The sequence below is a fragment of the Dipteris shenzhenensis genome, chromosome 12 (assembly GCF_047967505.1).
Source record: "Dipteris shenzhenensis isolate YYH24624 ecotype China chromosome 12, Dip_SZ_1.0, whole genome shotgun sequence".
Taxonomy (NCBI): Eukaryota; Viridiplantae; Streptophyta; class Polypodiopsida; order Gleicheniales; family Dipteridaceae; genus Dipteris; species Dipteris shenzhenensis.
Window position 1 is genome coordinate 51,400,157 of NC_141607.1, and position 23,698 is coordinate 51,423,854.

General features: G+C 43.7%; 1 protein-coding gene across 1 annotated transcript in view; it reads left to right on the forward strand.

Moving 5' to 3' along the window:
- Window positions 1–23,698, forward strand: part of LOC147896360 (uncharacterized) — a 55,513-nt gene that overhangs the window by 19,780 nt on the left and 12,035 nt on the right. Inside the window, exons 2-4 of the mRNA XM_087382951.1 lie at window positions 7,134–7,284; window positions 17,180–17,273; window positions 17,538–17,627. Of these exons, the coding sequence (XP_087239077.1) occupies window positions 7,134–7,284; window positions 17,180–17,273; window positions 17,538–17,627 (335 nt within the window). The remainder of the gene's footprint in view (window positions 1–7,133; window positions 7,285–17,179; window positions 17,274–17,537; window positions 17,628–23,698) is intronic.

Consider the following 23,698-nt stretch of genomic DNA (forward strand, 5'->3'; position numbering starts at 1 on the left):
GGGCTATAAATGATATCAGCCCCGCACGGGCAAGTGTTTTGTCAGTCGGGATGTTGTGTTTGATGAATCTTCCACTATGCCTTTGCTGGATTGTCAAAAACAGCTCGTTGTTGATGCCCTAGACATATTTTGACAGCTTGATGCCTTTGTTTCCATCTGATGCTTGGGATGATGTTCCATGTGAGGTTGTCCCTCCTCCATCTGTTGGTCAAGACAAGCTCTCCTACTGACTGAGATCAAGCTGAGAAAATACATAGAAGACCCATGAAACATAAATCCCAAGAAAATGACAACTTCAGAACTGCATAACTGCCATGAACACTTTCTAACAGCTCAAGGTATAAACAACCATGCATGCTATGAACCCACATCCCTTAGGAGAGCTTCTTTCAACCGTCTTCATGATCATGAATCCAAAAGGGACTGTCCCGTCAACATCAAGTAAGTGCACCAGCTTCCAATAGCATGATTACAAAATCATAGGATGTGCAAACCCTTCATACATGTTCTCAATGGTCTTCATGCCAACTCTTTGATCTTCAAGTGCTACTGTCACACCTTTTAGACACCAGCTATGCAAGCATTCTCCACAACTACATCTATACACCATGCACAACCAATTAAGGACTTTATACATTTCATATACAAGCAGACTGTTCTCCACGATCTCTCAACGGAATTCTTTGAGTTTGGGGTGAGCCAAGCTCTTGCATCACAGGTCGCAAGCAATTGATGAAGCCTTATGACCAACTAGGGCTTCTCTTCTGAGATATGTCGTCAAGGCACCCCCTGAGGTTCAGTCCCTCAAACACACAACGATCCTCCCCAAGCAATCTGGCCGTGAAGTAGCGACGCCTTCTCATAATACCATGAAGCTCCAGCTCCCACAGTCTGTCCTTCAAGCATGATCCACCACCTTTTCGTGATAATCCAAAAACTGTAGCGTAGCACTTGCACATGGAGTTCATGCATCGCCCTTCTCTTTCATGCCTGCATAGTCGTTCTTCTCTGTGTTCTCAAGAAACTGCAGTGTCGCGGCTTCTCTCCGGGACCTGGCTCACACGCTTTTCTTCATCCAAGTTACCCCACTAGCTCCGAATACAGCCGCAATGTACAAACGTCCTGCTACGAGAAGCTCTGCTCTGCCTCTTAGCAAAGCCTTCAAAATACGTGCATCTTTATAGAGTCGGGCTTCCCTACCGCTTTGATCAAGGTTCATCTCTTATTGGAGGGTCCTTCTCCAATTCTCATTGATAGTTAGAGTGCTATAGCAATGGCAAAGAATCCAGTGATTCATGCTCGCACGAAGCACATTGAGGTTCATTATCATTATGTCAGAGAGAAGTTGCATGCAGGGGAGATTAGTATGATGTATATGTCAAGACATGACAATGTGTGTAGACATCTTCACCAAAGCAGTTCCACGTGAGAAGTTTGAGGCATTTCACAGTGCCTTGGACTTATCTCCTTTTGGTGATTGATCACTTCCTTGTACATCACATTGACACTGTAGGGGGGTGTTAGAATTATTGGCATATTCTAGGCAGTGGCCAATGTAGTCCATAAGTGAGTTAGGGGCACTTTTCCCTCACTAGGAGGTTTTTCCCCCTAACCACAATTAGTGGGTTAGTATAGTTTTGTCAATTGGACAAAACCATCCTCTCACTTGTACTCACCTTATCTTTCTATTGCACACTAAACGTTTTGCTCTTCTCTCTCACTTGCTTGCTTTTCTTGCTCCCTCCTTTCTCACATAGATCACATGTATGAGGATGCAACGAATGGGATCATTGTGATTGCTTTTCTCGGAAGATGATGAGCCACTACACCTAGCCTATTTAGATGGCCAAAACCAAAATAGGCCAGATAGGAGTCATTGACCAAGTTCAGCAAGAACCAAAAACCCTAATGTAAGACCTTTAGCCCACTTGCAAGTTTTTTGTATGAACATTTTTTTTTTTTCAAGAAAGAGACTTCTATTAAGTAAGAGAAAAAACCCACGAGAGCAAGCTCAAATTTTCTGTATGAACATTTGAATGGAATATGGTTGAGAAAAACCTCAATGTTAGCACTTTTTTGCACGAGAGAATCCTCTTTTTTCCCCCATAAAACTTGGTATTGTATGCATGTAGTATTATTTTACATCCTGGGACACCCTTGCTTGATGCCTATATCATTGCGTGTAGCAACTTTTTCAGCGAAGTTTGAGTAGGCTGCTAGTGGGCGTGCCAGCTCAGCCGACACCTTTTCGTAAAGCTGAACCGTGGCTTCCCTTTTTTCGTGGGGGATCCCTAGTGTTGTTATTTGTGCACAATGCCCAAAGCTTCTCGCTAGGACCTTGTCAAACACTGTCGTGAGGTCTACAAAGAAGCAATATAGAGCATTGTTTCCTTTTGCTACTGCTCTTATTGTGACTAGGTGTTCCGCAATAGAATGCATGGGCCTGAGACCTCCTTAGGATGGTGACCTTGTCCCCAGCTTTCTGCCCATTTACTCTTTTGTTGTTCCAAGATCTTGCCATAGAGCTTGCCATTAGGCTGCTTACCATGATTTTCCTGTAGTTTTTTGTGTCTTGCCTGTGTCCCCCTTTGAATATGGGAACTATTTTGTTGGTTTGTCACTGTTGTAAGAACCCCTCTTCTATTGCCTTGTTCATTACTATCGTGTCCTCCCCCCCATTTTAACATCTCTGTGCAGAGAGGCCTTGTGTGTCTGGTGCCTTGCCATTGGCTAGTTTCTTTAGTCCATTTTCAATGTCCTCAGTTGACATGATACATATCGCTTTGATAGAAAGTAACTTTATTTCCTTGTCATCTCGCTGGTGTCTTGAGGTTCTTGATAAACACTATCATGTCTTCCCATTTTGTCCCTTTTTTTTTAGCATGGAGTTTTTGGAAGAATTGACTTGGGTCCCTCTTGAGCTCTTCGTACCTCTTTTGTTGTATACTTGCCAGGAGCGTCCTCTTTTTTTTCATGGTTACTGCTTTGTATTCCCTTTTCCTTGCTGTTTTTGCTTCTGTTATTTCTGAGTTTCATGCATGTTTGGCACCTCTGCATCCCTTGTCGTACCAGCTGTTACAAGGCATTCCTTTGCCTTTTTTAAAACATGTGTGGGCTGCCTCTATTACAGAGTCTATTAGCAGGTGGTTCAACTATATGCAGCTGGCTTTCTAGTTGAGCTTGTGTTAGGGTGCTTTCTAAGTGGTTTTGAAACACATGGTGTTTGCCATAGTCCATCTTGATCCGGGAGGATGTCTTGGTGTCAGTGGCTTTCTCGTCTTTACTTAGGCAGGGATCGCTCTGTATTCTGATTCAAGTGCTTTATCATCAATCCAAAATATTTTATTAAAGGGGTTGCGTGTGGGTTAATTATGAAGTAATCAACCACACCGGACCCCCATGTGGTTGTGCAAGTGAAGCCATTTGTGTTGTCAAAAGACCTTGCTCCCATTGCATATCTTCAAGCTGAAACATCCATAGAGGGTGAGCAAGTGTTTCCCCCATGCGGTGGCTTCTACTGTGTCTTTTGAGACTCTTTGCCCGCCTTTTGTTCCCTCTTCTTTGTCGAGTTCTTCCATCCACATTGGGTTTCTACCTTCCACTAAGATTGCTGCTTGATCGGAGCAAGTTTGTGCATGGAAATACCAGCACGTTTGCACCTTTCTTGGGGTAATGTCCCTGCTCAAATGCATGAAGGGGTCTGCATGAGATATATGCCCATTTCTCTTGTAGATGGGGGATGGTCGGGGTGCAAAGTACCAGGCTGTGAGGAATAATTTTTCCTTCCCTCTCCTGATTTCCAGCCACATGTACTGTATGTTTGGGTCTGCCTTCACAAGCTCTACTGCCTTGTCTTGATGTAGCATGCTATTTTCTTTCTTCTATGCAGTCTCAGGTTGATGTCTTTGTGAACCCTTCCAGGGTTGGTGTCTCTTTGCCTTCATGCTCCCAGGTTTCTAGTGCTATGAAAATTTTAATTTCTGAAAATGTATCAGCCAGTGCTAAAGTCTTATCCACCCTTTTATATTACATATCATGATCCTGAGGGTCTCGAGTCCCTAGGCTTTGTGCCCTTTGTTTACTAGTATTGATTTGCCATCTTTGATGAAGGCCAATTTGCCATCTTTCTTGGCATTTTTTCCTTCATGCATGAAGTAAACTGTTTGTGTGTTCCTAGATTCATCTAGGTATATGCTTATGCCGTATAAGCGGACATGCAAATTTCATCTTGTGAAGTTTTCGTCCATGTTGCAGCTTGCTGGTATTGCGATAATTCTTTCTATCTTATGTGGTGCGTTGCCCTATCAGCTAGATTCAGATGCTCGTTTGGGAGGGACTAAAATGAAATCGTTTAGACTTCACAAGCAGTTGTAGCTTGAATGAAGAGATTTTGGACTACTTTTTGATTAGCCTTCTCCTTTAGTGCTAGCCTTCATCATGGCTGAGTTTGCCCTTCACCTTCGGAGTGCCGACAGAAACTCAGTACGAAGACTTTGTATAAATGGATGCTCAAATATGTGTGGGTGTGTGGATTTGTATGTGTGAGAAAGAGAGAAAGAAAGAGTTTATTAAAGTCTTCGGAAGACCGATGGGGAGACTGTGAAAATCCTGATACAAGAAGCTGTGGTAGTGGAGCTACTAAACGAGCATCCATACCAATGCAAAATGCAAAAATGCAGAATGGCAGTACTAAGTCCTAAGTACAACATAGTCATGTCTATGGTCGAGCCCCACTGTTGGGTGCTGATGACCTCAGTGGGGATGTCATAGTAGCTAGTCCCTGCTATGCGTGATGGAGTTTATGGTTTTCAACCTTATGAGTGACTATCATGAGATTGAAACTGCACTATGTTGTGTTTCTAGAGGATGAGTTTGGGAATGTTCCTAGATTCATCTAGGTATATGTTTGTTTGTTTTTTATTCGTTTCTATTTGGTTCATGATATGGTGTGCTTGCGTGTGCAAATGGAGATTTTAACGGAGAGTTTTCTTTTCAAATGAAGGTACTGATGACTTGGAGACCATATGAAGGTATCCTATCCTTCAATGGTGCATCTAGGGGATCTTGAAAGGAAGGCTTGACAAGCACAAGTACTACTCACAGAGATATGGAACATAATAGTTTGCTCCTATTAGGGTTGGGGCTCCTTCACACTTGTCGTGTTGCATGCCCTGCACGCCACTCTCAAATGATAGACCATGCACAGACAACAGCATGGATTCATGCTCCCATGTGGTTGTCAGCCCATTCCCTATCACAATGACTAAGTTTTCGTGCTCACAAATGGAGAGCTTCACTTTCCATTTTGACACACAAGGTAATGTTTTAAATTCCGAATGACAAGTAATCCCTTGCCTTACAGAGGCCACAAGTGCGTCTTTCCAACTTGCCTTACAAATCAGATGTTTACTTGAGAACACAGTTAGGGAGAGCCTTATCCCTTGTGAAAAGTGGAGAGTAAAGAGAGAGAGAGAGAGAGAGAGAGAGAGAGAGAGAGAGAGAGAGAGAGAGAGAGATTAACGTCCGTAGGAGGCCTCGCGGGCCTATGGGACAAAGTACGGAATCAAGTAGCTCATACAGACCACTGGGGCTGGGGCAAAGGGCTCACTAAGGCCCTTGTTGAGTACTAAAAATGCTATACTAGTACAAAATAGCAAAAAAAGTAGCAAAATAGCATAATAGCATGAGAGTGGCATGAAGATATCAAGTGCTCAGAGCTAGAATCCCAAGTGCATGAACTGGCTCCACGTATCCAGGCTCCATGATGACTCTTCGATGAGATGCAAAGAGCTCACGTATCTGCATGTGTCGGGATGTCTCCCGTGGTGGTGGAGGACGTGGCCTCCTCGATGTCTGGATCCGATGGGCTATGTCAAGGGCAATGCCTCGCCTCGGTCGATCTCCCCTAAGGAGAGCTGAAATAGGTCGAACCTCTATCGTGTGTGCTCTGGTCGCCTGTCGTGCCGTGTCCTGTCTCTGTGCCCCTCGTCTGGCAGTGCTGTGTCGGCTCCCTCCACTGATCCGAGAGAGAAGAAGAAGAAGAAGAAGAATATATTATCGTCCTCTGAAGACCAAAAATCGGCCTATGGGACCTGAAACAATACAAAACCTTACATACATAAAGACTCCTCCCTCAAAGGGGAGGGTAATAAGAGAAACTACCTTTATGTCTAGGTGAGTTTTTGTGCTTGAAAAGCTTAGATACAAATGTTCCTAAAGCTGAGGGTGACGCCTTATGTAGCAACACAGCCAGTCTGTTATGTCCCTCAAGAAGAGAGCTGAATTTTTTCCTAATGTGTGCATAGTAAGGGCATATCATTACCTTGTGTTCTTCTGTTTCTGGCATACCCTGGTCACATAATTGGCATATTCTGCTCTCTCTTGGCATGTCTTTCCATCCTCCTATTTCAATTTGCAGCTGGTGTGATCGGGTGCGAAGTGAAGCGAAAGCCCTCGGCTTATGCATTGCCATAGGTGTGCAAATGTACTTCTGCGTGGCTGACTCCTCTGCCGTATAAGTGGGCCAATATTGGGGGTTGATAAATGTGCAGTAGTACTCGAACTTATCTCTATTTTTAGCTGTTTGCCATTTCCTGTGTAGTGCATTCAGCAGGTCACGATGAAAAGCATCTTCATCTACCTCCTCTGGTGAGTAGTTCAAGTACTCCTCTACCTCCCACTTCCCGAACCAATTTCTCAGATCTAGTGCCCATCCAGATGCCAAAATCTTGCTCTTGTTTGTCTTTTGGCGCTTTTGACTTTCTCCCCATGCCCTTTTTGGCAGCAGTTATCTAAGACATTATCTAACAAGTACAATGTAAGTTTGCTAGAAAGTTGTGCTTACATCAACAGTTGGAGGTGCTTCTATTACGTCTTGAGATGACTCAAGGATGTTCAAATCATCAAATTATTAATATGCAATTGCATCTTGTTCACGGGTTTTATTGTTTGGTAATTCTAGCTTTGCTTGATGTTCATTATATGAACAGTGGTCATGATTTCAACAGGGATTACCAGCATTATAAATGTCTGTTTTGGATTTGGTGCTGTATGGGTGATCTAGCTGATGCTATTGACAAGGTTGAAGTGCTGCTTTAACATTAGTGGGTTTGTGATTCATAAACTTGATGCAGGGGCTTTTTGTTCAAGTTTTTCTAAATCCGGGCAACAAAAAAGCCTGTGTCCAGTAACCCCATCTCTAAGTCTGAACAAATTCAACGGAGATTGTTTCAATGGGCAAGCTGTGAGCAGCAGACGAAATCTGTGCATTTCTGCAGAATATGGGTAATTTCTTCATTCTGTTTCATCTTGGCCTCAACTGCAGAGTGCCTTATACAAAACCCTTACTTTGATTTGGGGCCATTACTGATGGTTCGCATTTGTGCATCAGTATGTACATTTGATTTGGCAAGAAGTTGTGAAGTACGTTTAATATTTTTTGTTAGGTTTGTAAAACTGTGACCATGGTTTTGAATGTTGAATTGGCCTTGTTAATTTGTGAGCTAATTGATGAGGGTTGTCAGATCCCTCTTTGGCACGGGACCCGTTTTTTGGCAAGCTTTTTCAAGCGAGGCAAGCTTTTCTTTCTAGGAAGCACAGAATTGGTGAGCTTTTTCCTCGCATGCCACTAGGTCAACCATACATTGGTCAGCCATTGGGCTGCTAATTTGCATATCTATAGACTAAGTTAGAGCCTAAAGCACGTTGGGAGCCCTAACCAGGTTGGTTCAGCCAGCCATCTATTGGGGCCTTAGGCCCTATTTAAGAGCCCCATTTGGGGGTCTCTAGGTATGCAATCCAAGAGCTACAGGAGCCCTCTAAAGACTACTAATAGGCATGCAGGCTAAGGATAGTACGGAGCTGTAGTAGTAGTGTCCCATGTTGTGGGAAGAAGGGGCCATAAGTAGGGCAAGGATGTGGGCTAGAGAGCCCTGCAAAAAAGTCTGGTAGAGGGCTGATCAGAGGCCATTTAAAAGACTGGAGCTAGATGGTAGAAAGCCTTGAATAGGGAAATCGATGGACCCACAATGAGTCAAGTTTGTGTACTCAGGTCAACTATATATTGGTCAGCCATTAGGGCTGCTACTTTGCACATCTATAGACAGGGTTGGAGCCTAAAAGCAAGTCAGGAGCCCAAAACCAGGTCGGTTTAGGGAGCCCTGTATTAAGAGTCCCGTTTTGGGGTCTCTGGGTATGCTGAGATTCAGCATCCTATTGAAGCCTACTCGTAGGCATGCAGGCTGAGGACAATACAGAGGTACCAGAAGGATAGCATCCAGCAGCGAACGTCTATATTTGTGCCTCTTTAAAATTTACATGGAAGTCTCTCTATTACCCATGTGGCAACCTTATTTGTGCTATAGTCAACACTGTTTACTGCTATGTGTGAGCCTCAATGCTATCCACATGGTAGCCTATCTATTGGAACATATGCACTCTAGTTTGTCCATGTGGGAAGACATATTTTTGTTGGAAAATAGGGTCCATTGTCCCACCTAAAAGCATGCAATAACTTTGTGTGAAAGTTGGGATCTAGGGGTCACCTCCCATCCTATGAGCCACCATACATGGGGGAGGCTGATCAATAGCATGAAAGGAATAGGTAGGAGTGTCATGTGGGCATATGGGAAGGATGTCACATGGGAGGATCTGAGAAAGAGAAGAAAGAAATAAAGAAAGTTTATTAAAGTCTTCGAAAGACTGATGGGTCTATGAGACTGTGAGAAACCTGATACAAGTAAGCTGAAAGGGTGGAGCAACTAACCGAGCATCAACACCCATGCAAAAAGCAAGAGACTACATGCTACATAGTCGTATCAAAATAATAGTCCTCTACATCATCGCTATCGTCATCATTAGATCAACTGTCGTCAGAATACAAAGTGAAATATGCTCCAATGTCATTGTGGTCTCCATCGGGTCTAGGGCCTATAGGGGAGTAGCCTCTGTGGTCCAACTGGAAGAACTCGTGATCATGCTTTGAGAAGAGTCTACCAGGGTACGCTCCTCCTGCTTCTATGATAGGAATAGGCGCTCACGATGTCTGATTGCCTCGTGAATGAACGCGGCCAAGCATCTTTGATTTGGAAGAGAGACGAATCGGGATAACAACCCGGAGCTATCTTTGAATAGACAATAGAAGTGCCCTCGAATCTTGTAGTACATTGGGCATCTAAAAATGAAATGCTCCTTAGACTCAATCTCGTGTAGGTCACATAAGGTGCATATGCGTCTCTCCCTAGGTCAACCCTCTGCCCGGCCACTCTACAATACGGAGTCTAAGTGAAGAGACCCAAAATTGCCCAATGGAGATCCTCAGAGAATGGGGTAAATGACTTCGCGTATATCTTGGTGGGTCAATAAACCGCTCATTTGAGATATGTAGGCAATGATCTCTATAGAAGCTGTCAATACTGTACTGGAAGGGAGAAGTCTGTCCATGTGGAGTCCCAATCACTCAAACCACCTCATTGTGTGTGCAAACGAGCATCTCTGGTCACTTGCATCTTGATAGTTCCATATAGGAGGACGATGCTAGCCATGGTAATCTGCTGCATCCAGAGGTGCGATCCTCATATGCCCTAACTCGATATAGGTAGCTGATGACCTGACATGTTGCAATGAGTTGCAATGGAGATGATCCAAACTCAGCCTGGATGATCTAGTGAGGAACTGATGGCGTATTGTGAATCATTCGTGATAGCAGGAGAACCTGTAGTCGCTCCATACTAGCCCACTCAATATCTGATAGATCTGGCCCCCAGCAAGGGCTGCCATACATTCCCGCTGGTCAGACCAGGGAGTCAAAAAGTAAGCACTTCGTCCGAGGGTCTTGAAAGTGTGAGCGGAAGCACTGCCTCTTTAACTTGGCCAATGAGGCATACCCTCTACTCAAGAGAGCTTGCATCGCGGGTCTCATGGTCAAAATAGGTCCTGAAAGGTAACCCCCAAGTATGTGTATGATGAGACAATCTCGATTGGTGACCCATCAAAAGTAAACTGCTCCTGATGCATAGCGACCCGAGATGTATTGAAGATCATAACCTTGGTTTTTACCAAGGTTTACCTTCAAATCATGTGACTCACAGAAAACTGTAGTGCATCTAAGTGCCTCTGGAGGCCCTCTGTTGAGGACATAGGAGTACCACGTCATCTGCATATAGCAAGATCTGACTCAGAGTGCAAGCAAGAGAGCAACCAACCCCCCTTAGTGTCTGCATAACTGTCTCAAGCTTGTCGATGTAGATGCCAAACGAGGTTGGTGATAGAGGACACCTTTGTTTGACCCCAATTGTACTCAAAATTTCATTTGTCCATCCAAATCTTGTCCGAGATCTGCGTGAGGCTCTTTCGTAAATTGCCATGACAGCCCAGATAATCTCTTGATCATAACCCAAATCTTGCAAAAGCGCCTGATGAGGCGGGCTCTCGGAACTGCATCAAAGGCTTTGCCAAAATCCACAAAAGCAACAATAAACGCTCTGCCTCCGTGCTCTCGCCTCCTCAATAATACATTCGAATGTGAGAATGTGATCCATGGTTCCATGATCATGTCGGAACCCGGCCTGTCCATATGCTCTAAGCCCCCGCATCTATGTGACTCGACTAACCTCAGAATCAAGCACTGATGCATAAATCTTGGACATGACATGCCCAATCATTATGGTCTTGTAGTTCCCTGGGCTCATGGGATCCCTTGCCTTGTGGACGGGTGAGAAGAGGAGTCTTAGGAGTTTTACAGAGGCAACAACAAACTATAATATGGCTGCCATATGGGCAGGAGAGATGGCTGCCACATGGGCAGCACATGGGAGTTGCAGCAGGGCCCCATGTGGAGTTCTCTGAAGGAAAAATATACGCGAAGGTCTCTGAAGGGGAGAGTACGGATCTGCAGAACATGTAGTTCTCTAAAGAAAACATTCAAGTTGCCTGCAGCAAAAGCAATAGATATGTGGCAACAGCCACAACAGCGCACAAGAAAGGTGTGGATGCTTCTACAGTTGTATGGGAAAAGAAACTATAGGAAACAGAGGTGACTTGGAGAGGCATAGGAACTAGGGAACTGGTGTCAGGCACAGGTGATAGAAAGGGAGAGCAAGGGCTCATGGTGACAACCTCAGCCTCTAGCCCTCAACGTTTAGCAATAACCACACCAATGACTCCTCCTTTAGCCGTACATTCTCTCATTAGCCATGGAGGTTCAAGCCTTCCCACACTCTTCAGCCAGCCATAAATAGAGCAATTGATATATTCAAAAATTGGAGATTACAGGATTGACTCATCGGCTTAGGCCTACTTGTTTCCTACTCAAAATAGACAAAACGATCAGAGTATCAGACCCAATAATATAGGTCCACTCATAAAAAACCATCGTCTGCCATAGCTCTGAAGAGTAACTGACTGAAATGTCTAGCTAATTATACACCTCTAAATGACGGAACTCATATAAAAATCATCGTTTGCTCTAGATTCAAAGATTTCTTAAGTGGCTGTATTGCCAGACTGCATTTGCAAGCTCTCACTTTGAACAAAAAACTAGCTCTTGATTGACATTAAGAGCTCAACTAATTACCAACTGTATGGACTCACAGATAATATAGATCCACTCATAAAAAACCATCGTCTGCCATAGCTCTGAAGAGTAACTGACTGAAATGTATAGCTAATTATACACCTCTAAATGACGTAACTCATATAAAAATCATCGTTTGCTCTAGATTCAAAGATTTCTTAAGTGGCTGTATTGCCAGACTGCATTTGCAAGCTCTCACTTCGAACAAAAAACTATCTCTTGATTGACATTAAGAGCTCAACTAATTACCAACTGTATGGACTCACAGATTAGGCTAAAAGATTGCCTATATCGCATTTCCTACGTACAAAACAGTTAGCATCAAAATTCCTAGAAACAAAAAATAGGTTTGGTCAAGGAATTGCCCCTACTCAAGGTAACATGCTTCTAGCACATCTTCAATTTCAAAGCTGAGCAAATCATGAGGATGGAGTACCTCAACACCGACCAGCTGAGGGATGAGCTCATGTGCTATTACATAAAGACAAAAATGGTAATAAAGTATTCTATGCGAGTGCTACGCCCACAAAAGAAAAAGTTTAATGACTTGTCACCCCACGGATATAAGTTCTTCAAAGTCTTCAAGCACACGGCCTAAGAAAATAGTCCAACAAACAATCATCTTTCTCCTAAGAGACACATTGTCTGCCCATTTCCCCACATGGCCTTAGCCATGTTTCCTATCCCAGCTAGTGTGTTTATAAATGTGTCTCCCTCCCTCGTGTAAGTATGGAGCAAATACCTGCAAACAAAATAAAGGTGGAAGTTACACCAAAAAAATGGGATGTGCAAGCTCTCTAATGCAACCGTTGCTTTATTCTTACTTGCTCAAGTTCACTTGTCACTCAGCACCACTTGTACAACTTCATTTGAAATTCAGAAACAATGGCCTCTCCAACCCAACTCTCTCTTAACCACTTGTGTTTCACTGCACATTTATCTCTTCCAAGTTACTTTTCTACTCCTCTTCTACTATACACCAAAGTTTCATAGCCTTCACGAACAAACGAACAAACGAACACAACACTAACCAGACATGTTCACTTTGTAAGTCTTTACTTACTTTCTCCTCATCGACTTCTAGGAGAATCACATCTTTAATAATCTCTATAACATCCTTGTCCAGGTAGCACTTACCTTCCTTCTTGATTAAGCACTTATATGGGGATGAAGGGCATGGTGGATTGGAAGCAACATAACGGCATGCATTGGCGGACTGACCGTCGCTCAACCTTCAATAGCTTTCCAAACTTTTTCGAATACTTTTAAGTCTATGCTTAATGATCTTTTCACCTCTGTTGTTGCTATCTCACTACCGAGCTCGAGTTATATTTGTTTATTTTTTTTTTTTGGGGGGAAGAGGGCTATTCAGATTGGTAGTTCCTAGTATGATCCAATTTTTTGGTTTTGTACTTGCTACTATGTTACTGTGCCTCTTTGTTACTTATTCAAATAGTTTAACAAGGAATAACCTACTTTGGGTCTTCTTGCTCTTTTATGCTATTATTATGCTCCTATGCCGTCATCATATTGTAGGCAGCATTGATCACTTCATTGATTCAACTTATTTGTGCTTGTTTGTATGAAGGTGAGACAAAGGTTAAGTGTGCTTGATACTTGTCACCATATTAGCATTGCAATTAGTATAGAGGGAAGAATATAGCCTTGATATATGGCAGTGATGGATGCTCAACATAAACTCCTTGCATGCCCGTGTCCTTAATGAAATACTGTCATGTTAGTAGACTCATCGTGCTTAACGTGCATGCAACAAAAGTGGAGGTTGAGCATTACTACTCTTGTTTTCTTAACTATGGTAAATACCTTGAAAGCATGTGCCATCACCTTCATGCTAAATTAATCTACAAGCTAATTCAAGGTCTGGAGAGGTTGTGAAGGATTGTACTCCTCGATTGTAAACAAAAACATACATAATTTATATTGGGTGCATAAGAAAGAGTGGGGAAATCGGGGAGGACCTCTACCCCCCGTTTGCAATCGTTGAAGACCTTGGGAGGAGAAGCTTGAGGTTGTTTGAACCTCTCTCTTTTTTGTTTGTAGCGAAAAAAGAAAATCTAATATTAAAAAGAAGTTTAGTACAACTTTAGATGTTTACACTAAAGGACTACCTCCAGAACCCTGGAAGGTTGTGCGACACTCAAAGAATCTATTTGAATAGAACTTAAGAACACTGAGAATACTAATCTCAAATTTTTAGGCAAAGATAGCAATTGCTTAATTATGATTAATCACCTTCTAGACATCCTACACGTGAGACTCCACCAGAATCACTTTCTCATTTGGAAACCAAGCTTTTATTAGGGGGTAAAGAGTCTCTCTATTCCATGCCCTTTCACCCACATACAACACTAATATAGCCAGCAATTCGTTGCGCTTTGATTGAACTATTATTATCCTTTTTGATATGCCTATGATGTAGAAATTGACAAAATCTACTATGAGGGAAGATGACCTAAGGGACCTTAACCGATGAAGTGCTTTGCAATGATCCTAATTGGGTACTTATCATGAGAAATTATATTCTTGCTTGGGAAGATTAAGGGCATTTGTTAGAGACCCAAGATTCGCCTAGAAGGCAAGCAGGAGGTACCCAGCATAAGTACGGTGGTAGAACATCTCAGATGAAATCCAATTACAAGGTGAAGGGGTGTTGAACACGAAAAAGTGAAAGGTGCGTGACTTTAATGATGCGAAACACTCACAAATTGCAACCTCAAATTGCACTACAAAAAGAGCATAGGGTAATCCCTTTCAGAGTCGAGAGTCATAAGATATATCTGGATGGCACGATGCTACCACTGTGATTGATAGGAAGCTACGGGCGATTGTTGGAAAGCAAACAAAAAGAAGATAGTATAACGTCCATGAGGTGAATTGTAATTTTCTAATGATCAAGAGAAACTATGCCCGAATATGCACAAAAAGGACACCACATTTGAAGCATTGATAATCTTTAAGGTGCTAATAGTCATTGTTGGAAGAAGAAGGTTCAAATGTATGGTCACATTTGGTCGTGCATATCATGGGATAGATTTGGAACTTGAAAACAGTGGGCATGGATGCACAACACATTAGGCAATATCGAATCAAAGGAAGATTCGTGAGGGTGAAACTGGAGAGATTGTATGCCGTTGGCGGCATGTGGGGTGAGCAGAGAAAATGTAAACATCTGATTGACAAGGGCACCGATGGCTGGTTTATTGAAACACAATTTTTTTTTGTCTCACAAAATCTAGGAAGACACCTTCGCCTTCTTGGCTTTGGTGAGGTGAAAAAAAATTTGCCCTGCCAAAGCCAAAGTTAGGGGCCAATATTTTTTGTTTGGCCAAAGCTAGGAACGCAGATCCGCTCTGGGAAAATGTGTTCTTGGCTTTGGCCAGGCAAAAATCTTTGCCTTGCCAAAGCCAAGGCTTAAAGACGGGGGCAAATTTTTTACCCGTCGGAAGTGTGTTCCCGGATTTTGCTAGGAAAAAACATTTTCCTTGGCATATAGCCAAGACCCAAAGCCAAGGGCAAATTTTTTAAACCTAGCCAAACCCAAGAACACACTTTTACTTGGTAAAAGTGTGGTCCTGGTGTTGGCCAGACAAAAGAATTTGCCTTGCCAAAGCCAAGACCTCAAAGTGAGGGGATTTTTTTTTGCCTTGCCACAAAAAGGAACACCCTTTCACCTTGTGAATGTGTGTTCCAAGCAAAAGATTTGCCCCGGCTGGCCGACAAAAGAATTTGCCTTGCCAAAGCCAAGACCTCAAAGTGAGGGGATTTTTTTTTGCCTTGCCACAAAAAGGAACACCCTTTCACCTTGTGAATGTGTGTTCCAAGCAAAAGATTTGCCCCAGCGGCCAGCCGAAGCAAGGACATAACAATGACACCACTAGCGATTAGAGAAGCAAGATTGTGACTTTGGACCCTAGAGGGCTGAGAAAATGCAATCACAAAGCTCGTGACTACATTGTACATATGAAGGAGGTGAGGATAATAATCTTATGGAGGAGAATATTTAACTAAAGAGAAAATATGGAAACCCTCAAGTCTGCATTAACAGATCACATATCAGCAATCTTGACACTTAAAAATGGCATCAAGCATGCCTATGAGAACATGGATGTTAGAAATGCAACGAAAACATCATATCATAGCACATGTTCATGCGTCAACCCATTATAAAGAAGTTAGAGCATTCTCTACGTAATAGACTTGCCCTGTAGGTGTAATGCGCTCAAACTTGTATCAAATTGTACACAATCCATATTTGAGGCTTTAATAGTTTTTCTAGTCATAAGTTTTTGGGAATTTTAGATGATTTGAACTTTTGCATTTGTATTTCAAAATGTATTTATATTTTTTAGTAATGAGTTCTTTGGGATTATGAGAAGAAGATTCGATTTATTTGTACGTAAGGTGAGGTGAGATTCACAACTAATCAATTCTATCTACATTCTATGTCAACAAACATGTAATAATTAGAACCAACTCTTAAGCTTTTACACATTATTATATCTAATCAATGATGGCAGCTGTTTTTGATCTATCTTGGGATATGGCGATCCATGGCTAATGTTTGGCGGCGGCTGGCTGTCTTGGTGGACTGTGACATTTTTGTGGCAGCTGCTTGCACCGGCGGCTGGCTGTCTTTGGTACAAAATTTTGGGGCAGCTTGGATTTGCACGTACCCGCATGCAGGTTGTCTCTTAGTTTGGTGCAGGTTGGATTTGCACGTCACCCTTGGTTGATGAGCTGGCCTTTGGTTTTGTCAGTCCTTTCAAGGTTGGACCCCCTTGTGTGGCTTGATTGGTGAAATTGGGCAATGGGTTGATGAGGCGCCCCTTGTTGCTAGTTGACACGTGTACTTTAGTGGCTTTGAGTAGCTCCATATGCAAATGGGCGCTCTTGTGGGCGTCGGGAATATTGAGGGGTGGGAATCCCTCTCCCTCATCCCATTCTTTGTTGTAAGAAGAACCGTGCTGGTATGAAAAAAGGAGACAATCATAGAGGAGACAAAAGAGTGTTGAACAAATGCCATATCCAAAAAATAATTGTCAGGAAGAAGGTTTGCAACACCTAGCTCTCAGTATTCACATTAGTATCTTGCACATTAGGTTTTTCCTAAACGTTACGAAGAGAGAGATCGATGGAACAGATAGAGCTTGACAAAGAGGTTAATGAGTTGGCTCTGGCGGTTCACCTCCATACTCATTCAGTGTTGAGAGATCGAACAATTCTGTTGAAGGAGTTTTTGAAATTGAAATTTGTTCTAGGGAAAAATTTTCATAGTTGGCTTGCTCAAAAATACTTATTACACTTTTTATTCAAAAGCTCGTTTTAATTAAAACTCAGTGCAGACTTCTTGTAGCATCTGCAAATGTTGTTTTCTTTAGAGTGCATGGTTGTACTTGTAACTAGAATGTGCATATATGAGCATGCAGGAGTGCAACATACATTGATCCAGGGACACATATGTTGGACATGTCTTAGTAGCTAGTTTCACGCTGAAAACTTTCATGGGGCTGAAAACTGATTTGTGTCATAGAATACTCAGTATGATTCTGTATAAACTAAAGCTAAAAAAGCTGTGTCTCTGCACAGGCGTGGGAGAAATGGAGGTTCTGGTGATTTCTTAGCTGGATTTGTTCTTGGAGGTGTAGTGTTTGGGGCATTGGGCTATTTGTTTGCACCTCAGGTAACTACTGGAATTCCCCCACTTATTGCACGCAGACAGGAAGGCTGCCAAATTGTCAACTATTGATATTCTTTGCTATTAAACTGAAACATGGCCTGATATCGTGTCAGATTATACACGTTTTTGTAACATGTAGAAAATAGTCTCCTGCAATTCGAGTATTTTCACGATAGCAGATGCGAATTTTTGCAACTTATTATTTTTCTTTGAGAAGAAAAGTCCAATGAAGTTAATCCACCTTTTGCACGGAATGTTGAATGACAGGTTAGCAAAACAGTACTTGGAAGCTTTGGAGGGAAAGATGAGCTGTCCAACAACTCATCAAAAAATTTGGAAGATGACGAAGGGATTGAGGCAAGTATACTTGAGAGTCTGATCTCAGATATAGAAAACTTCAGCAAAGAAGAATTCACTTGTCTAATGTATTGTCTTCGTTCTTCTGTATTGCTCAGTGCAAGTCATCTTTCTTGACTGCCATGCTTCCCTTTAAACTGGACCTTACTGTGCATGTGGTCCATTGGCTTCTGCTTTCCTCGGTTGTCCCATGGCCTCAATTTGCTTGCAAGTTTTATAAAATAATGTCTATGCTGATGCTTGGCATGTCTAAGGTGCTACATTTAATTCCATTTGTTTCCCAGTTTTGGTGCTGCCTAAGCTATCTGGTACTAATTTCAGCTCTACTGGCCTTTGCTCTGAGTTTTTGTGCTGTCCTACCCCTTATTTTGGGAAATGTTTGAGCTTTAATGTCCTATTGGATGTCTAGTTTGGTACGGTGGCTTGCCTAGAAGCATTGAGACAAGATTTAAGGCTCTGTTGAGATGATAATTTTTGAGCTTTTCCCAATGTTGCTACGTTCCATTGGATGCCTAGTTTGGTACGGTGGCTTGCCTAGAGGCATTGAGACAAGATTTAAGGTTCTGTTGAGAGTTGAGACTCTGTCTCTTGGCATTGGAGGCTTATTCTCTCACGCCATATGTCACGGCTTCCCACCCTCATGGAGTACCACCACCATAGTACCGATACACAAGGCAGGCAACCCCATGGATACTGGGAACTATCACACTCTCATGATTGGCCACACGTTGGCCAAGATCTATGAATCGATACTAGAGAAGGAGATCAGCAGCCACACAGAGGCACATGGGCAGTGTGCTCTAGGGTAGGCAGGTTTCCGGAGACAGCACTCCACTCTAGACCACATCTTCACCTCGAGGGCTATCATTGAGGAGGCAAGGTCGAGATGCCAAAAAGTCTACGCTTGTTTTGTAGACTTTCGGAAGGCCTTTGACACTGTTCCGCGATCCCGCATGATCAGGACACTACAGGATATGCAGATTCCTGAGGTTCTGAGTGGGGAGCCTATACGAGTCTATTAGAGGGAGAGTCCGTGTCCCAGGAGGCCTATCAGACTGGTTGAGAGCACGATCAGAGTAAAGCAGGGATGCCCTCTCTTACCGACTCTCTTCGGGCTGTACATTGATGAGATTACATCTTTCATAGACCGCCTAGGAGGCGAGGGAGCACCACTAGCAGACTTGATGATACAAATTCTACTATACACGGATGTCATCTTCGGCAGAGGGACTACAGAGACATCTAGATGCCCTAGAGGTGTTCTACAGAGAGAGAGACCTGATGGTTAACCTTGGGAAGACCAAGGTCATGATCTTCAATACCTCTTACGCAGTGCTTCACCGACATAGCTATACATATGAGAGTCAACCAGTGGAGATTGTGCAGTCCTACACATTCTTGGGTGCAGTTTGTACGGCCAGTTTTCACGATGACCCACGTAGCCAGAGCACGACTCACACGAGGGCATGGTGCCTTGGCCCGACTAGAGCGACAGTGCTTCCAGGTGCACTTCCAGGATCCCTTGACGAAGTGTTGGCTTTTCGACACTCTAGTGAGGCCGATTGCCATGTATTTGGCACCTTTTTGGGGATGTGATATTTCAGCAGCAGAATGGAAGAGATTCGAGCGGCTACAAATGATTATGGGCTCCAGGATGATTTGGAGTAAGCCCTCGGTCCCCCATCAGATTGTTTAGGCAGAGTTTGCCATGACCCCTCTCCAGGTTGATGCCATTTTGCAGACAGTGACCTTCCTCCACAGAGTTTGGGACCTACCTCGCAAGAGACTTCCGAGGCTGGCACTAGAGTCCTCTATACGACTATCTGAGAGTGGGGCAGGTACAGCATGGTTTGCACGCGTCACCGCATGGTTTGCACGCGTCACCGCATGGTTTGCCAGTCACGGCACTCAGATGGATCGGCTTCCCCCGTTTCAGTATAGCATGGATACACCGCCCGAGTCGATCGCACGAGATGAGATTAACCACATCATACGGCTAGATCTCCTCTAGCTCTACACATCTCGCACTTTGGTGGCGGACTAGGAGTTCCCCAACAAGTCCCAGCTCTACTATGATCACTTTGTGAGAGTATCAGAAGATCGGCTCATCATCAAACCTCAATATCTCGAGGACAGAGGAGTCTCACACGCACTGAGGATTGCCAGCGGACAGATGCGGGTCTCGTCCCATCAGTTAAGGATTGAGACAGGGAGAGCTGCACGCATACCCAGAGAGTTGCGAACTTGTAGGTTGTGCACGATGGGGGCAGTCGAGACAGAGCAGTGCTTTTTATGTGTCTGCCCAGCCTATTATGAGATCCGAGGGCGTTACCATTGCTCTTCTCAGGAGGGGTACGGCTTTGGCCCACTCTCACGACTGATCCACCTCCAGGACCAGGTCTATATTGGGCTCTACCTAATGGAGATGCAGCGACATAGGTAGATACTACCACGACATATCAGAGAGTACGAGGGTTGGATCACTGCACCACAGGGTACCGAGGACCGAGTGCAGAGACAGGTCACGTATTTCTATGCATTCGACTCAGCCCCAGGGCACTCTGGGATAGAGGAGGAGGAGCTAGCCGACATGAGAGATATATGGATAAGTGGAGGGAGCCGACACAGCATTGCCAGACGAGGGGCACAGAGATCGTACACGGCGCGACAGGCGAACAGAGCACACACGATCGAGGTTCGACCTATTTCAGCTCTCCTTAGGGGAGATCGACCGAGGCGAGGCATCACCCTTGACATAGCCCATCGGATCTAGAGATCAAGGAGACCACGTCCTCCACCACCACGGGAGACATCTCGACAGATGTAGATACGTGAGCTCTTTGCATCTCATCAGAGAGCCATCATTGAGCTTGGATACGTGGAGCTGGTTCATGCACTTGGGATTCTAGCTCTGAGCACTTGATATCGTCATGCCACTCTCATGCTATTATGCTATTTTGCTATTTTTTTTGCTATTTTGTACTAGTATAGCATTTTTAGTACTTAGCAAGGGCCTTAGTGAGCCCTTTGCCCCGGCCCACAGTGGTCTGTATGAGCTACTTGATTCCGTACTTTGTCCCATAGGCCCGCGAGGCCTCCTGCGGACGTTAATGTATCTTTCTTTCTTTCTTTTCTCTTGGCATAAGAGGCTTATATAAACTAGAATAAGTTGGTTGTTATTTAGGTCAACAACCCTATAGTTCTCAAATTCGGGCTCCAATATAGGTTTCAGATATGGTTTTCGAGGTTAGTTTGTTCAGGGTGGGTATATCCCTAGTATAACACATTTTCTTTTTTGATAGACTGTATACCATTAGCTATGTTGCTTTTGTATGTTACTTGTCCACAAATATATGGCAATGTAGCAGGAGAGAGACTATCCTCACTCTCTCTCCAGCTCAACACTAATTGCAACTGCAAGATGATGCACTCAATACACAAAGTAATGCTGTGGGTGTGAGTGAGAGAATCAAAGGGAGAGAATGTAGTGGACCTCCGAAGAGGAAATAAATACAAATGCCCAAAGGGCTGAATACAACTGTACAAAAGGGCTGAAACCCTCACTGCAAAACTGGAAAGACTAGACTACCTAGAAGAGACTGATCCCTGGAGAGGCTGAGGCTACCCTGCCTGTCTGCTGCAGAGAGGCCTTGCTGCTGCTATCCAAGGGCTGAAGTGCCCAACTGTGGGATGGAGAATGAATACCAAGGGGGCTGCCTTTCATAGGCTCCCTTGGGCCTGGGAATGCACTGACCATCTTCCTGCTGCCCACCGACTTGGCAGAGCAGGCCGACCTAACTGGCTACACCAACCTGCCATGTGGCTGCGGACTTGGTACCGCCTGCACCTTGCTGACATGGCACCTTTGCTGATGTGTCTCTTGTGCTGAGCTGCTGCCTGCATGGCAGTCCACGTGGCTGCTGATGTGGCTATTTGCTGACTGTGCAGCCCATGTGACAGCCCAGCATCCCATGGGTTGAGGATGCCTGTGATGGGCAAGACTTGATCATCCAAGTCTACGAGAACAAGATAGCACAAGGGATATCAAGCTTGGAGATAACAGCCCTTCCATATCGTTTTCAAGGGAGACCAAGTTGGAGCTTGCTGATATTGTGATAATGTTCCTATTTGTAGTGACTTGTTGGCCTATGAGCTCGATTTTCTGAGTGTTGTCCTTAGAAATGCTTCTTTGGAGATACTAAAGTGAAATATTGTTGTCTTCATAGGCAGTTATAGCTTGGAGAAGAAAATGTGGACTACTTTTTGATTTCTCCTTTAGTGCCAGCATTCGTCATGGTTGAGTTTTCCCTTCACCTCTGATAGAAACTTAGTACAAAGATATTTGTATAAGTGGACCTGCTCGTGTGTGTGGTTGCATGGATATTTGTATATACTCGAGAGCATATGTTTTATTCTATAATTCACTCCCACCATTGGAGAGTGATGACGTTGGTGGGATTCATAGTAGCTATTCTCTACTATGCATGATGAAATTTATGGTTTTCATACATGTGGGCCAGTATCATGAGTGTTTGTATAGGTGCTACACTCTCATGGGGCCCCTAATTGACTAAAATTTCCCCTTGGCGCTAATGGGACATGTAGAGATAGGGGCTCTACTAGTCTCGTATACCAACGCTGCACTAATAGAAATGTAATATATATTAACCTAATAGTGAGTCTCCCCAAATATTCCTTGGCCATTTTTTTAAGGGGCATGGGAGACTCTGGCTTTGACTATATAGGGGTCCCACATGCTGCCCTAGCTATACCCATGTCGCACGTGATGGTCGGCGGCTTGTAGCAACTCTTTGTGAAACATCTGTGATTCGGGCGGATGGGAATACCCACCCTTAAAGGAAAATGTTTAATGCAATCAATACAAACAAGCATCCTGCTTACAATTCCAGAATAACCTTTTGGCTTCTAGCTTTTTCAAGCTTGTTCAAGTCTTCATTGTTTGGATCATCACCAAAAGTTGATTGGCTGTTCAATCCCAGCCTTCTAGATCTACATTTACTGTCTCTCGTGCCAACAAGAAGTCTTCATGTTGTGACTTGATTTATCAAGTGTGCAAAATATGGGTAGGTTGTAGATAGTCTTTGCATGCAATAGTCCATGACAGTTGATCTAGCTAGGGTTGTCAAAGGCAAGTTGGGGGTTGTTTAGAGAAACAATAAAAGTATTTTGCAGGATAGAGCAACTTGGTGTTTGATAGGATGGGGTGAAGATGGTAACCAACAAATGGTGTTGGATAGGTAGGCATGACATTGGTGATCTCCGAAGTTTTGAGGTTCACTCAAATTGTGGCCTTTTATTCTGTATTGTCAATTTATCGGTTAACGAACAAGGGAGCACATGATGTGCTTGATAGCACTGTCTTTTCTAACTTCTATGGAGTAGATTGATAGTTCATGTGGAGGGCGGCGAGCGAGCATGTGAGAGAGAGAGAGAGAGAGAGAGAGAGAGAGAGAGAGAGAGAGAGTAGAAGTAGAAGTAGAATTTATTATCGTCCTCGGGGGGCCAAAAATGACCCATGGGACCTAATCATTAGTACAAAATCCTCCTCCGATGTGGAGGGATCAAGAATTTTCAAGTTCTTGACGGTACGAAAAAAGACGGGTGACAAAAGATCCCAACGTTGCCGGAGGGGCAAAAATGAGAACTAATGAGAGCTGAGTGGTGTCTGTCAGTATCTGCTGGTAGTCATCCCTGATATGTGTATATCTGGGGCATTGTAGGGCTACATGTTCCTCTGTCTTGATTGTCTGTGAATCACAGAATCTACAAACTCTAGTATGTAGTGGCAAATTTGGCCAAGCTCCTTTCTCTATTGCCAAGGTGTGTGATCGTGTGCGGAATCTGGCAATATTCCTGCGATAGAAAAGAGGGATGGGAGTGCTGATGTATGGCTGAGTAGAGGCATCTGATGTCATGAATGAGGACCAGCATAGGGGGTTTATTTGATCCTGGTAGTATTCTAACTTTGTCTTCTTTTCTGTTGTCAACCATTGAGCTTGTAGGGTGCATAGTAAGGACAACTGGAATTCTTGTAGATTGACCTTTTCAGG